Genomic DNA, 17,191 nt, shown 5'->3' with positions numbered 1-17,191 from the left:
CCAGGAAATGAAGACTTTCACTGAATATAGTATGTGTCCTTTAAGATGCAGATTCCATATGAACAATTGGCAACAAAAAGCCACATGTAATCAGATAAAAAATATACTTCAATCCTGTCATATTGCTGATTTATATTGTGCTTCTATGTTCATAATGTTCAAATGAAAGTAAAAGTTCAGTGTCTTAGAAGTCAACCTGCGACATCTCAACACCACATTCATAATTACACTGTTAGCTTAGATTTGCAGAAAGACTCAGAACAGTGAGCTGTACTGTGTCTTTAAAAATCTGCATTATGAACAAGTTGCTGAAAAATTGATTGTCGTTAATGTGACAGACATTTTCTTAGCTAGGGGCAGCGTACGCTACTTTGCCAAGCAACTGCAAAAAAAAAAAAAAAGAAGACATTTTCACCCTTTTTACTAATACAACTTTTTCAGAATAAACTAATTTAAAGTGTAATTTAGGGGAGGCTGAGGCTCAGTTGGTAGTCGTCGTCTCTCAACCGGAAGGTCGAGGGTTTGATCCCCAGCTCCTGCAGCAACATGTCCGATGTGTTCTTGGGCAAGACACTTGACCCCGAATTGCTGCCGCTGCTTCTTCAGTGGTGTATGAATGGGATTAGTTACTTCTGATGGTCTCACTACATAGCAGCCTCTACCATCAGTGTGTGAATGTGAAGGTGTGACCTGTGGTGTAAAAGCACTTTGAGTAGTCAGAAGACTAGAAAAGAAATATACAAACTCAAGTCCGTTTACCATTTAGAAATGTGATTATCAGTTTAAACGATCAAAGCTAACAGCTGCTTCTACATTTTTTACAGTCAGTGTAGGAAACTAATAAAAGACATGTCCTTTGACAATCAACAAACATGTTCGGAGTGTCGTAACAAGAGAAGAGCCAGGACAGCTTTGTATGTAAACTAGATCAAACCAGTTTTATTTTGTAGATTACACTCTAAGAGAAAGAGAAACTTAAGACAAAATGCATTTCAAAAGGAGAACAAGTCATCAAATCAGCTTTTTCTACTGTTTTCAAATATGTAACATTGTCGTCCATCTTTTTTCTTTTTTTCCGTACAAGCAAAAAATATGTCTTTTTACACACATCTTTTTAAAAAGAATATTATATACATCATGGAAACTTTACATGCCACTGAATTTCTCATGTGGGAGGAGGCAGTGCTTTTCATGAACACCCCCCTCCTCCCTCTTTGTGAAAAACTTCAAGTAATCTCATATAAAAAATAGAACATTTTTATTTGCACCTGCACTAAAAATACACATATGAACAGCATTATAAATTGGCAATGCATAGCCCCTATTATCACTCTTAATTTCATGAATGCAAAGAAGCATAATAGAACAAAAACGCTGCAAATAATAAAGTTAAAGCAAACAAAGAGGTGGTGACTCCAGAAGCAGCACAGGCTGTGGTTGAGGGATGAAGCGCTGGTGTGTTTATCTGGTAAAATGTGCTCTCTTCAAAGAATGTCGAAGTGTCGGCTGTAAACAGTTTAGAGAGGATGAGGAGATTTGAGGAAAGCTCTGAGGAGGACTAAGGCGGATTTGAGAGTGACTTGCTCCTATTAAGAGAAAAACAAGGGAGGTGCCGGGTGAAAAATGCTACTAAGCTTGGATTTAAAAAAAGAAACGTGAAAGAGAGGACAGCTGGCTGTTGAGGTGGAAGGAGAGGAAGAAGGGCACAGAGGTTTGGGAGAGAGCTGGAGTTCCCTGCCGAGGTTTTGCTTTTTGCTGCCAGAGCTGGCAGTGCGTTGCTGGCCACAGGTGGCGGTTAGCAGTCGCTGGTTTTCGCCCTGTCATGAGATAAAAAAATATTTAAAGGTTGAATAAAAAAAACAAACTACAACAGTCAGTTTAGCTCAAGACAGATTGATGGTATTTTTTCCACAAATTCTCGTTAGTGTTTCCAGTTAGCTCAAATTCAGAGATAAATCCAGACCACAGACAAGAAGAAGAACGAGAGGAGCTGTTAAAATGACACACTGTGACCTCTTCGATCACACCGATGTTAGATTAAGAATCAAAAACAAAAGCAGGAAACCGCGTTTAATTAACATGTCACACTGTTTTTCAGATGTTTTAAGTTGAAGACGTTACTTTTTGGCTGTTTTTGAAAATTGCAAGTGAAGTTATTGCATCAGATTTGATGATCTGGATGCTGAAAAGCAGACACACTCAAAGGACCCCCCCCCCCCCCCCCCTATGGTTCTATGGTAAACGCTGACTAGCATTTTAACAAAGCTATGGTTTTTGGTTTAGTGAAGTGGAAAAGGAGAAGTTGTTGTGAATAATCTCATCGATGACACATAAAAAGGTGCCAAATTGTTTTCCCAACTCAACGTGACATTTCAGAGCTACAACCATAAACCACAAATGTACACACATACACACGCCACACACAAACACCATGCTAGAGTGCAGCCAAAAAAATCAACCAAACTCCAAAAACCACACGAGCGAAGCAAGTCACAAAAACAAGAACAAAACCTCAACCGAAACTAAAACACAGCAGACACCAGGCTCAAACTTACACACACAAACACACCTTTTTGAACAAGAGTAGGCGGGTTTATTTTGTTTTTTTTGTTTTTTTAAAGCGGTGGGTAAACTTCGTCCTCTAACTGTGCTCTCCATGGTTGTTGTCGCTGTCACAGAGGGGGGGTAGAGACACACTGCCCCCCACTGGACAGGCCAGCTCTTGTTATGTGCAGCAAATGCAGCCCAAGCTGTCCGAGAAGAACCACAACAGCAGAGAAAAGACCTCGTCAGAAAAAAAAAAAAAAAAAAAAAAAACGGTACGGGGCTGCTACTCTGGGGCCCAAATTACTGGAACAACACTGACATATCACACAACAAAGAAAGGCTTCTCAGAAATGACTTAGTGAGCTGCACAGTCATCAGAAATAAGTGCTGCATCAGGTCTAGCTGCCTGGTCTCAATGGGAGCTTGACATATATATGTCACTTAGCTGCACTGGAGGCTCCACACAAAATGATGAGGGGAAAATAAAAAGAAACTGAAGCCTACGCTATGCATCAAGTGTAACTTATGTTTTCAGGAGGTTGAGTCATACACAGGGAAAATATAACTGTGTCTGATTCAAAGAACTGTAGCTGAAATCAAACTCATATCTTTTGTGCTTTGGCATCTCTTTGAAATCATCAAATGTGTAGTGAAAAGCAACAACAGTTAGATTCAAACATGATTAGATTAGATCTGGTTCTGAGCGGTATAATAAAAACAAAGTATGGAAAATCAATCTTAAGTGGTATTGTGATGTTGCATGACAGTTACAGAGTTTGTTTCAACCAGACGATGTGATCACCTTTTTCTCTTCTTCTCGGAGTCGCTCGTCTTGGGCTTGCTTTGGGGTGTTTTGGCTGAGGCTGATTTGGAGATGCTGTCTTCTCTGCGTCGTTTGCTGCATAAAACAAAGAAATGGATAAAAAAAAAAAAAAAACATTGTTTCCTGTTACTGGGAGAGGTGTGTAGACAAGAATTGGGAAGTACAGAGAAAATGTCGCCTTTACAAGACCACATGTGAGACATACATGAGTCATACTTATCTAGAGCAAACGTTTTAAGGATTAGGGCCACATTAAAAACATTTTTTTTTATATATATATATATTTTGAGATTAAAGTTGTAAATTTATGAGAATAAAGTCATAAATTAACGAGTTGTGAGACCAGCCTGCGCGGAAATGATGAAAGTATTCTTAAAGTCTTTAAAGAATAAAGTGGTTATTTTAGTCTATATCACAAGAGCAGCAGCATCCTGTTCTCAAATGACAAACATGGAGCATCAATACTTTAGTAAAGGTTTCACTAATAAGGAAATGTGTAGTTTGTAAAAAACAGTTCAAGAAACGTATTCACTTCAACTTTCAAGGAGTTCTTTATCTGTAAACTGATGAACAGGACACAAACTGTCTCTGCACATGAGACACTTTAACAAGGCAGACTGATGACAGACACAAATAGTTGTGTTGGGACTTTACTTATGCAGATATGAAACGACACATGCTTTTGGCACATCATCATCTTCACATTGTCATAAAATATCAGGAACCTGAAAAGATACTGCAAGAAAGAAAGAACCACACTGATTTGGAGGAAGTTGTCTAAAGAGGAAAAGACTCTAATTTCATCATTTTCTACTTTCATCATTTTCGCGCAGGCTGGTCTCGAACTCGTCAATTTACGAGATCATTCTATAAAATTTACGAGTTTAATCTTTCATCTCTTTTTTAACATATTTTTTTCAAATCCTCCATCGTACTTATTCCCTAAAGTACTTTTAAAATATTTTGTGAAAAACACTTTTGTGTAAATAAATTCTATTTTTTTCTATTTCTTTGTGACTTTAATCCGTTGTCGGACAAACATGTCATTGGACAATCATTCTTGTGAAGGTCTGGATTTAAGAGGATTAGCCGGGGGTGGTCAGAAGGATTGTGTGGATGGGGGATGGATAGGAAATCTTTCAGAACTGTGATCATTTTAATAATGTTATTGTCCTACACATGATACACTTTTATGTCTAATATATACTGCAAACAAGGGACCGATGTCACCAACAGTAAACTGAAACACTTTTTACTAGAAATTAACAATTACTCAAATAAAATATATCAAAAAAACAATAAACTTGAATTGAATAAACCTAGTTATATCGGAGATCAAATAAGCCGATACTGAAGGTTATATGCTAATATCAGGACGATTTATAGGTCAGGCTAAAGTATGATGACTTATTTAAAAAGCTGAACTTTTAAGATATTTAGAAAAAAGAAAAGATTTAACAAATGAAAAAAAAATGTGTTAGCTGTGGAAAGTCATGTAACCAAAATTCTCAGAAATAGTTTGAAAATCGATTTCCTCACTGAGGCGACCGCAGACACAAACTGACCACAGATCTGATTATTTTTAACTGATACCATGCAACCTTTTCACTAACACACTATCATCACTTTTTCTGCTTGTATGTTTCATTCAAACATTATAACATCTTAATGTGAGCGTGGACCTGAAATGTAACCCTTCTATATCAAATAGTTTGAAACTAAGATTATCTAATATCAAATAACCGAGTCAGATCATTTATTCAGTTGTTTATATCATGGTGCATGTTTTTTAATTTACTCACTGTGCTGTGCTGCCGTCCAGCTCCTGTTCTTTGCAGGGAGACTGCGTGGGTACTTTGCCATCCTGTCTGTACTCTCCCCCCTCCTCCTGCTGACACCCCCGCTGGTTACCGTTGCACCGCTCTGTCTGACACCTTGACTGAGTCTGAGCTGAGGGGGGAGACTCCAGTATCGGCTCCTGGTCTTCTTTGGACAACTCCCGCCATCGGTTCTACACAGGTACAGCAAACAGCAGGAAGTAGAACAAGGTTTCCATCAATCAGATGGTAGTTTTTCTCTGTATCACTCACAGGAAACAATGTAAAAATAGATGTTACTCTCAACAGAAAAACAACAAATGAAACTCATGTCTGCTACAACTCACATGAACACAAAGCTACATTTTCTTAAATTTATATATTAGAAATAATGATATATTGTCACTCTGGACACAAGATTGTGAATTTGATTTTATTATTAATCAGAATTGCCACTCTTCTTTGTTTTGGATTTTAATAAGCTGTGATAATGTGAGGGGATTATGAAGATTTTAAAATAGAGCTTTTGAAATTTTGGTGCTTTTTATTCTTGTGATTGTTTACCCATTCACTAGAGCCAAGGAGTCAGTTCATGGTCGCGCAAGAGTTGCCCGTCAACAAACAGCTTATCTACAGAGACAACAGCCTTGATTTGTTTTTTCTACAAACTGCTTCCTTGAAGGAAAAATAGTCTTGCTTCTCACCATGATTTCACAAGGAAATTGATCTCTAGTCCGTAGTTTGTACCTTTTGGCTCTTTCTCTTTTTTCTTCATGAGTTCTGTGTGTTTGTAATGTTCAAAAGTTGTGATTATGGTCCCGCGGTGTTTTTGGTTCTTTTTTCTGCAGCTCACAGACGGTGAACACAGTGGAATGTGATTTTATCAATTGTTTCAGGTTGGATTTGGAGTTGAGTAGCATGATTATTTTTCCCAGGTCGTTTTCTGGATCAGAGGGGGAATGGTCCGAGGACGCTGGTAAACTGGAAAACATGATGTTGTCTTGAATAAATGCGCGAAGTCCAGAACTGTCCGTCTGTTATGGTTGACATTTCAGTGGGAAGAGTTTCAATTGAGTTTTTTAACTGTTTGTTCTCTGTAGTAAGAATGATGATATGTTCCTGACTGAATTCCAGACTTTGTTGTAGTCTCTGAAATTCCCTATGTAAGAGTTTAATGAGTCAGGTGACAGGGCTCGTTTCACACTGGAGGGTAGAGCTGGTTGGACTATAGCCAAACATGTCGAGCAGGTCATGACGCTCATCAATCAAATGTACCAATTCATCCAGTTTTATCAATTGATCAGAGCAGCACAGGGGTTAAATGTTAGTCCTTAGCGTATTTTTTTTTATTGGCTTATTCTGTCAAGCATCGTCAGCAACACAGCGCTGCCATGTTACACCGTGCACCAGTCTTGAAAATGGGATCACAGCATCATTTAACTGTTTTGGCATATCATAGAAAGAGTGAGTGTGTCATAGTGAGCGATAGAAAGTGTCATGATGTGCTGGTACAGTACAGCTACCTGTAAAGAAGAGTCTCCCTTGATGTACTTGGCTCCTTCCAGGACAGCCATGTAGGAGAAGCGCAACTGGTCCGGGGTTTGTATCAGGCCCATACGGCACTTCCTCATGTCCAACAGGATGCTCTTGATGTCCACTGATGAGGGATCTTTCCTCTTGTCCATCTGCAGGGCGCGGTCATGTAAATTAGCTCTCCAAAGCAGGATGAACCCCGACCTTCTCTCAAATCATGACTCATTTAATGGTTGTGTTTTTAAAGGAAATTGTAGCCGGACACATTCTTACACCATTACACATCAACGGCTTATACAGACCGAAACCTCATCATGTTTTTAAGTATTTTCCAGCATTTTCAGCGCAAAACATAACTAAACTGAACAGCTCCAAAGTAAAAAAGACAGATCCAGAGTTCATTAAAAAACAAGGAGGCAGGACTTACCAGAACTACACATGTGTCAACTAATGAAAATGTCCCTGAGCGTCCAATTCCAGCACTGCAGTGCACCACGGCTGGTCCATGATCAACGCCGAGCGCTCCCGACTCCCGCACTTTAAAAAGGAAGTTTAGAAAGGATGCCGGGGACTCTGGGACACCAAAGTCAGGCCACGTGGTGTAATGAAAGTGGTAGATCTCTCTCTTCTCTCCAGTCTGTGGAGGCAGAAAAAAACAGAGACTCAATCAGCAGGTTAGAAAAAACGTTTTCATCTGCAGTGCTGATAAAATCAGTTCTGTTTGAGGTCAGGGGTTATTTCAGAATATATAGACGGCTCAAGCAGGAAGACATTCCCACTAGTTTCTGTATCACTTCATGAAGCACGTTATGAAAACTTGTCATGCCAAAACAACAATTCAAGAAAAGCTTGTTCTTATTTGTTTTCTTGGCACTTGATCTGCGATTGTTCTTTTTTTAGGCAATAAGGAAAAGAAGAGTTCACTTTTGTAAAAAAAAACAAAAAACTTCATGAACAACTTGAACTTGATGAACAAGGATGTTTCAGAAACCCTCAGACATCAGAGATACATGTGATCCCTCTTTCGGCGACAGGCATGAGCAATTTCAGTTCTCCTTTGCCGATTCTTACTGGGAATGCCCCCTTGGGTTAAGTTAAATTTTGGCCTACACTCAAGTTCTGAAGCTCCAGGACTCTGGTGGTGTAGTATGACTTTGTGTCTTCTGACAACAGCGTGACCAGAAAGCGCGTGTCTCTGAAGGCCATCTCCCTCTCCTCAGCCGTGGGCCAGTACTGGGCACATTTTTCCTAGCACAGAAGAAAACAAAGAAATCTGGTTAGAGAAACCAGGATCAACACACATGATGAACAGCACAGGTTAGCTGGGCGGCAGGGTTGGCCTTGAGGTAAAAGCAGATGTCCTAAAAGGAAGACGGTTTGCTCCTTGGCATCAAAAGGGAAGCTGGATGATTTGAGTTTAAAGAATGCTGAGTACAAGTACCAATTTTGTACGCCTTATTAAGGAGTTTTCTGGTTGTGAATCAGACTAAAATTAGCATTGATGATGCCGCTTTACGACCAAGACCATCAGCAAGAAAATTGATTTATGTATTTTTTTATTTTTAATGGCTGTAATTATGCCACAGGGCACGAGTCAGACAAAGCAATACACTGTGAGCTGCTGGAAAGGCTTTTTTTTTTAATTTCCTACAGAATTCAATTGTCACTGGGTGATTCATATGAATGTTAAGAGACAGCAGGATGAGGCTTTTTAGATGAAACACATGCACATGTTGTGGACAACAATCCAGAGGGTCAAGCGGTGACGCATGTACATGCACAGTTACTGTTCAGTTGAGTGATCGTCTTGTCCACGTTATACTATATATATATTTTCTGGAAGTGTTCGATAACTTCATTTGAGGGATCGAAGCAATAAATGTGTAATTTATAGGTATCTAGCTCTACAGATCAAACATACATCGAAGAAAGTTATTGGCCGTTATCCAATTTTTTCTCTCCCCAATATCACCCATAATAACATGAATCAAGCACCAGAGGAGGTTTGTGACCCTGTATAAACCAGCTCTCTCAGAACGCTCCGTTTTGGTGTGTGTGTCTCTTTAAATGCAATGAGCCCCCCTGAATTTCCCCGGTAGACGTCACTCCTCTGTAGTGAGAATAAAAAAAGTGGACCTGTGTAAAAGTTTTGTTCTAGGCTGGGGGTGGAGACCATAGGTGGAGATATCAGGGGAGGAAGGGGGATTTCTTTTTACCAGAATCCCACTGTGACATCACAAGGAGAGCAAATTTGAAACGGAGAATTTCTCTCTTTGTTGTAAGACTTATGCAGACCACAAACAAAAGACTGGATGGGTTTATTTCACATTTTGTGGGTCAGTAGACACTCAGGAAACGCAAATATATGTTCAAAAACACTGTGAAAGTGGATTTCTCATAATATGTCCCCTTTAAATATTTTTCAGAGAACAGAAGTCAAATACTGTGAATAATACTTCAGTCAGGTGAACAGCTAACTTGTCATCCCACAGTGTTGTGTTTTTCACAGTAAACAGACAGGGGTCAGAACTGTTGGGATAAGTCTATTATGTAACAATCCCTCTGCAGGATTGGAGAGCTGGCCTACATAAAAGATCCTTGTCAGGTTAATAATACCCATGAACTAAGTGCTCTTTATCTTCCTGTTTCCAAGAAAACATTGAGAGTGAATCTCATGGCCGAGCGAGAGCCTAGCCAGCTGCTTTGTCGAGAAAGATAGAGAAAGAGAGAGAGAAAGAAAGAGAGAAAGATAGAGAGAAAGATAAAGATAGAGAGAAAGAGAGAGAGAAAGAGAAAGATAGAGAGAAAGAGATCACAGATGCTCTGCGTGAGAGAGACAGAGTGTGTGTGTGTGTGTGTGTGTGTGTGTGTGTTTAATCGTTGCAGGATCAGAGGAAATAAAAGAAGTTGGGCTTCATCCCAGTTCCCTCCCATAAATCTGTGACCACATTAACTAAACATTAAATTCCAGTTCTCCCTTTTAAGCCTTGTCTACACTTTCAAAAAAATGTATGAAAAACTTTGAGGTGCGCTGCATGGTGTGGACGCAAACAGCTGAATGTTTCACTCTGACTTTGTCTGGAGTTTCTCCTGCCGGCCCCCTAGTCATTTTTTCTGCAGAAACTCAGAGTGAGCCGATGTGAGATCGCAGCAGGACAAAATCCGGAGAATTAACTTTGAGCTACTGTCATCTTCACGCACGTGATTAAACAGCTAAATGAAAACTTTAAAAAAAATTCCGCTCTTTCCTTGACATTGTGAACACATAGGATTGATATAAAGAGAAATATTCCCATGATATGGTTGTATAGCAGACTGCAGACTCTATTGCCAATAGAGATAGTCTCCCGCTGTGAGTTGCATGTGTGAACAACCAGATCAGGAGGATTTCAAGGGCAGTTCTCTAGAAATGTACAGGAGTGCATGTGTTAAAACGGCTTTACAGAAGAGGGACGCTTCACAGTAGGCCATTAAACAGAAATCAGGATTAATCAAACAAGCTGCTTAAGTTATTTCACAGGCTCCAAATTTTAACAGTGTGTGTGTGTGTGTGTGTGTGTGTGTGTGTGTGTGTGTGTGTGTGTGTGTGTGTGTGTGTGTGTGTGTGTCAGAACAAAATTCTGTTTTACTCACCGAGCCTTTCTCAATGACTCTATTAAGCATGATGACAGCCTTGGTTTTCTGCTCCCAGATCATGAGCCAGAAGTGGCCGCATGTGTTCTTGAGGGGGCCCTGATGACAACAAACACACACACACACACACACACACACAGGCATTGTTTGGATTGGGTCCAGCAGGAGAGCGGAAAGTCTTTTACAAATGGAATGTGGCAATCTGTGTCGCACTAATAATAACACTGGACTCACTTAATACATCAGCTGAGCAATTGGCTGAGGATTGATGTAATCAATGTGATAACAGTGCAGAGGATGATTAAAAACGGTTTACTTAAAGGTCAGAGCAGGTTTTTAATCAATCGAGAAAGCTGCCCTCTATGAGGTAATGATACATTTACATTTCTCATGGCATGAAAGGGTGGGAAATACAAGATGGGTAAATATTGTAACAGTAACTCACTGACGTCATGTAAAGTAGGATGTTATTGACTGGGAATGTGGGAAAAAATTATGAAACACCAAAAGCAGAATTGCATAAATTTCTATTATTAGAGGCCACTCAAAACTGTATTAACTGGAGCAAACATTAACCCAGATCTTTGCCTTATTTACACATACTTATTTATTACTTTTCATTGTGTAAACACAGGCAGAACACAAACAAATGGTACCACTTGTGCTTTTCCTTATAATTTTTAAAAAATAAAATGGGTAACATTTGTTTGAGAAATGTATCTTTTTTTTTTTTGAAAAAGCTATAATGTGCAATATACTGACACTGTCCTTTAAAGCTCAGTTAGCAAACTTCCTGTGGCTATACACTCTTCAAGTGATCAGCCTGTGATAAAAAGATACAATGAAATAAATCGCATAGAAAAAGTGTTTTTGACTTCACTCTTCAGAAACAGATGATTCCTAATGCTCAGTAATGGTGGATATATTAAGCATAAGATTTGAGTTATTGAGTTAGTCATTTGGAGGGTTACAAAACTTTTAACAAAACAATACTGCTCCTCTCTTCCTGCTTTGGAAATGAAGAAAGCTCTGTGAGGCTCCTTTGATTTCGCCTGGTTTTAAATGTCGGTGTAATTACATGATTAGTAGACGTGTCTGATTACAGTCGTTCAACATTCATTAAGACGAACCATAACAACAATGATTTCAACCTAACTGCCATAGCGACTGGTGGTGTTCTGTCGAAAGCGGCTTTCTTAAAAAATAACCTCTTCAAAAATGCAGACGTCAACACCAAGCAGCTGACTGGGATCAGTGTGAAACTCTGGTTTCCAGGTAGCCATTAAACTGGGATAAAAAAAAACCCAGATAAGGTTCATCTGGAGACAGATTCTACCCTGCAGGTTTCTTTCTTCGCCATAAGACGTCAGTTAAGTAACCTCTGACACATTTTCTTTGCTTTACTAGTCACTACTTTGAATATCCAGACGATAGGAAAGTCATCATTATGGTCTGTAAAACACAAAGTCATGTGCATACAAACAACATCATCCACGGGCAAAGGGGTTGTGAGGAAAAAAGCTTTTGTTATGACAGACATCTATGTTGATTTGTTCATCTAAATGAAAGTAAATATGACTTCATTGTCTGTCATCTTACTGTAAGTCTTTAGCCTTTGTCTGTTATATTGTCTGTCATACGGACAAACAAAGGATATCAAACAGCTGTGTAAGATTGGAACACATGGAGGGATATTTTCATTATTCATTGTCTTAAAATAAATGTGTGCACATCTTACTAAACCACTTCTTCATTAAGATTTCAGAAATAACATTAACTTCATTGTTTGTTGGGGATTCAGTGCTTCAAAAATAAATGATTATCCGACTTGGTGAATATGAGAATAGTTTGAAAGATCCATGAAAGTGTTCTGAAAAGGACAAAGACGACTACTTCTCACTATGTCATAAATTTCAAGATAGAAGTTTTACCAGCTCTTTTTCATTTTCTGGCCACATCATGCACATACCATGTAACCGTTACATAGTGATGATATATTCATCACTTAACATTTTAGGTTAACCAAACCAGCACTTCTTTTCAACCATCATGCTCGGTGACATCACATTAACTCATAAGTGAACATGCAGTCAGGAAAGTGAAACTGGTCAACTCTGCTAATCTGTTGGACATTAACACAGATTTGTTTTTGCTTTCAGTCTGATCAGTCTATCGGAATCGGGTCTATATTGACATAAACTTACGTATCAGATATCAGGCTAACGGCGCTGATCCACGGCGCAGATCAAGAAACATTGTTGGACAGTTCTTACACTTCAGTTTAAAAGATTTAATTTGAAAACCTTACAGTCGGTGTTGCTTCCTGTTTGTATACGAAACCAGCACAAAGCAGGTTTGCTACAGCGTTGTGTAGACTTACACATAATACCAACAATAACACTATTAGTTATGATCAGTATCGGCACATATGTATCGGAATCGGATCAGAACTGAAAAAAGGTTAATCTGTGCATCTCTATTTTATACTTTGAATTTTTTGTTGGAATAAATGTAACATCCTTTAAATTGAACTTGTTGCTCACACATATGTAGCATCTTTTTTCCGCCCACTGGAACAGAAATCAAACTTTAGGACTTGCCTGTGTTAATATGTAGCTTCTCTGGGCTTCCTCCATTACTACCAGACTTGCATTGATGTAGTCATTTTCTGTGTTCTCCAGCTTCACTCGACTGTGATCAACTGCAGGCAGCATGAAAAGAAAATTACTTCAGAATTGTTGAAGAAATTACTAAGACTTGACTCCACACCATAAGACCCAGTTGACATCAGATGGCTTACGTTGATGAAAGTTTATACATCAGATGAATACTCATGAGGAGACATGATTCAACATCACACTTCGCGTCTTGCTCAATCACATCTGCAGAACTTTTCGAGAAGGCATCGCATATATCCTAAAGACATTACAATTATCAGGGTCGTGTCACATTGACCCACCTAGACTAATCTAAGACAATAAGTCTACCAAACATCCTTGCAGATATGAGGGAAACAGTTGACACTCTCCAAGCTGTACTTGGTGTTCTAGTTAGGGCTGGGCGATATGGACCAAAACTCATATCTCGATATTTATTAGCTGAATGGCGATACTCGATTTATATCGATATGTATTTTATTAACAGTGAAAACACATGGAAAAATAAACTACCTGTTTGTGAGTTTAAAAAGTAATATTATAAAATAAAAATGTTCCTTAAATACAATAAACGAGAGAGAGAGAGAGAGAGAGAGAGAGAGGAGGAGCAGGGTTAAGAGGGACAGACAGTCAGTCATCATCAGTGAGATGAGAAAAAGGTGACCTGGCACCTCTGTAACGTTATTTTAATGAAACATAAACTATATTGATATTAACGATACTGTCTTACCCTATATCTTGTTTGAAAATATATCGATATATCTTAAAAACTCGATATATTTCCCAGCCCTAGTTCTAGTCACAGCTGAACTCTATCAGGTGTGACTGACATTAGAGAACAGTGAATAAACATAATGACATCTGTACATTATAATCTAAATAACTACAGAAATTCCACCACAAGGATCAGCAGTACTTCTTTTAAGACGTAGTTAGAGGTTTGGAGAAGTTTGGACCTTTCACAAATGTTTACCTACATGGACTGACATCTCTGTATCTGTTTCGGTTGCGATTCTCCGGACACTTTGCCACTTTGTAGGAGCACTCGTGGGACTGATTCCTGATTTCCTGAAGACAAACATACATTTTTTTCAGGGGAAGGAAATTACCAGACGAACAACTAGCATGGCATTAAATTTAATTTCACACTGACACAGTGATTCAATTCCTTTTTTTTTCTTTTTTTTTTAAAAGCTGAATAAAAGAGGAAAACAATGACAGACTGTTTGGAATAAATGTGTCAAATAATCAAAGTGTACAAACAGTAAACATGTGTTTTCAGCTCTGAATATTATGTAACCTCATAATAAGACCATATTGTGGGCAATAAACTCATACATAAAAATAATAAACAATAATAAACAATAAACAAGTTAATTGGGTAAATAAAGAAGCCATTCACATTGATCTTCTATCACATGATCATGCTTATGGCAACATGTTAAATATAAATATATCCGAATATATACTAAACATTTAACATAAAAAGTGTGAAGTGTAACCTGAAAAACAAACAGAAAAACAGCCAAACAGCCAAACAGGAGACACATTTTAAAGTGTTTACTGTTATCTTGCTGAAGTGAATCCGCACCTGATGTACAGACTATTTATGTTAGCTCTATGCTAACTATGCTAACACACTTACATGGTAGAGTTTCTGCCACCGGCCCTCTGAGTCTATGTCTTCAAACTCCTGGTCCATATTAACCCAGGCGCTGTCAGTCTTTTTCGACCAAGGTTGTTGTTATTTGTTGTCCGACTATCTACCTCATTACTTAGTCCCGGCTGGAGCAGCTTTTGGTCATGAATTGTTTCTTCTCTGCGCTAGCGAACTCTCGCTAAATGTTTGTCCGTTATCTCTCGTCTGCAGTTGACATCTGAGAAATGTTCTAGTGCGCATGCGCTAAAAGAGGTCCTTCAAGCAGCTTTCAAACCAAAGAGCAAAGATATTCAGCGAGCGATCGAGATGTCAAACACAAGTACAGCATTTAATCTGAAGCAGCCATTTTGAGAATAATTTGAAGCTTTTCAACAAAAACTTCTCTTTTACTTTTTGTTCAACATGAAAAATGCAATGATTTTAGTAATAGTTTGGATTAGGTGAAGGTTCTACAGAATTTCCTTTTTTAAGTATTTGCAGAGAGATTCAAGTCTTAACAACAATTTTAATTATTTTTGTTATTGATTATAACGTTTACATTATAATCACATTAACATTTTTAAATGAATAAGCCTTTACACATTTTTCAAGCTTTAGACCAACAAATATATTCATATTTGGCAACAATTTTAATTATTTTTGTTATTGATTATAAAGTTTGAATTAAAAGTCAAAACACATTAACATTTTTAAATGAATACGCCTTTATGCATTTTTCAAGCTTTAGACCAACAAATATATTCATATTTGGCAAGATGGACCAAGTTAATTTACAGGCATTTTGGTTTGCCTTTCAAAATACTGACATCATTTTTAAGAAGTGTGACAGTATGAAGCCAGTTTCACACAATGTGAGAAGCTTTAATTTAGTTCTCAAAGAGATCATCATGATATTCTTGAAGAAGCTGGAGATTATTAGATTATTGTATTTAACAAAAATAAAATATATATACAGTATATTCAGTAGAAAAACAGATCTTCCAAGCGGGCGGCCCAGGTTCAAATGCCTCCTTTCCCGCATGTCATTTCCCACTCTCTCTCTCTCTCCCTGATTTCCAACTCTATCCACTGTCCTATCTCTACATTAAAGGCACAAAAAGCCCAAAAATAAATCTTAAAAAAAAGAAAAACAGATTTCTTTTCAAACTGTTAGAGAATCACTGACATTACATATTGTCGAACAACTCAATTTATCAGATGAAACACCACCATGACGTGAGCTATGTCCTTTCACAGTAACACAGTCTTTGTTAAGCAACATGATCAGATGGAGAAACGTAATTCTCAATGTGACTCACAATTGACACATCAGTTATCTGATTATCATGTGACTGATTACAGGTAAACAAAGAGGTAAAAACAAACATTACATTTGTTACCGTTGCTCCAAACTGGTCTGCCTTCATGCCAGAGCTCAGCTAACTGCTTCTTATCTTTCTGTCTTTTTACAAGACAAGTTAATACGCAGAGATGAGACATGATTGATAAACAGCTTCAGTGCAACACAATACTTGATGTGTTATATTTTCAGGGATGAATGCAGTTTCTACACTATGTATTGTATATTGTCTAACTAAAACATAGTTCAATGAAAAGGCCAATGGTCATGAAATACGCATGCAGTATGCTGATGCTCTACATAATTCAGAAAGAGTATAAAAGTAGAGTTGAATACAATGTTTTCTCACAGAATAGGAAGAAGCCTTTGGGGAAATCTGGCATACATTTAAAACACAAAATGATCTCTATCCATAGGGAGAAGTTTAACCTTGCATTGTGTCTTTTCTAAACATTTATGTAAAGAAAGGAGTCTTCTGGAAGATACAGAGAGCAGAAAAGTATGTCTGTGAGTGTTTGTATTAATTGAACATGAAACATTCATTCGGGGGAAACCCGTTTACTAGAAGATAAAGGGGACTGGGTATTTAGGGCCACATTGGGATGATGGCCTACAAATAGCCATGAATGAGCATAGGGGCAGAATTTTTTTTTACTGACACAAATATTTTATGATATGCCCCCAGGTGCCATGTACTGAATTTTCTCTAATGAAGTGATGTATTTGTATGTCTGACAAAACTCCTCTCTGGTAGCCACAGGGTGGTAGTATTTCTTCTGCTAAATGAACACTAACTGGAACATAACACTTAGTTATCAGCTGCTGTAAAGAAGAAATGTTCCACAAGAGCACATAGCAGGCTAATCATTTTATAAGAGGAGATATTAAAATACAAACGATATAATTTGTTTCTGCCATTTTAGGGATTAATCGTTTATTTAATTTCAAAAATTCCTAAAGAAATGTTAAACGATTTATTTTGAGTATAGCCTATTTTGCATCAGATAATATTATTTTACTTCATATCAATTAGTTTTACCATTAAAGTGGTATTTTTGTTTACAGTGTCTTTATATGTTTTGAAACTATGTTTGAAACCAGACCCGGACGTAAGCGTTTTATTTTGAAGAGCAAACACTTCAGACCGGAAGTCGGCATGTTTTGAGCGCGTTTTGTTCTCCA

The 17,191-nt window shown here is 38.0% G+C and overlaps 1 protein-coding gene across 2 annotated transcripts; it reads right to left on the bottom strand.

Moving 5' to 3' along the window:
- Positions 1-911: 911 nt before the first annotated feature.
- On the bottom strand, positions 912-14,897 carry ptpn2b (protein tyrosine phosphatase non-receptor type 2b). Of its 2 annotated transcripts, none has more exons than XM_061059215.1 (10): positions 14,656-14,897; positions 13,984-14,078; positions 12,954-13,054; positions 10,354-10,452; positions 7,831-7,968; positions 7,148-7,357; positions 6,711-6,872; positions 5,173-5,381; positions 3,350-3,445; positions 912-1,817 (listed from the first exon to the last, which is right to left on the bottom strand). In XM_061059215.1, coding segments are annotated over exons 1-10 (1,134 nt in total). In that variant the 5' UTR covers positions 14,658-14,897; the 3' UTR covers positions 912-1,795. The 2 variants fall into 2 exon arrangements, with proteins under 2 accessions (XP_060915198.1, XP_060915197.1); XM_061059214.1 differs by having other exon boundaries at positions 13,988-14,078.
- Positions 14,898-17,191: the final 2,294 nt, after the last annotated feature.

Source organism: Labrus mixtus, chromosome 16, assembly GCF_963584025.1.
Source record: "Labrus mixtus chromosome 16, fLabMix1.1, whole genome shotgun sequence".
In the NCBI taxonomy this organism is placed as follows: Eukaryota; Metazoa; Chordata; class Actinopteri; order Labriformes; family Labridae; genus Labrus; species Labrus mixtus.
Note: the sequence above shows the minus strand (reverse complement) of the source record. Positions and strands in the feature narration are given on the sequence as shown.

Bases quoted from the DNA above. Each gene is read 5' to 3' on its own strand.
- ptpn2b (XM_061059214.1), bottom strand. From the start codon at position 14,712: ATGGACCAGGAGTTTGAAGACATAGACTCAGAGGGCCGGTGGCAGAAA. The intron at 7,969-10,353 runs GTGAGTAAAACA...CTTCTGTGCTAG, and splicing joins GAGTCATTGAGAAAGGCTCG to GAAAAATGTGCCCAGTACTG. The intron at 5,382-6,710 runs GTAGCTGTACTG...GTACCTGTGTAG, and splicing joins AGGGAGACTCTTCTTTACAG to AACCGATGGCGGGAGTTGTC.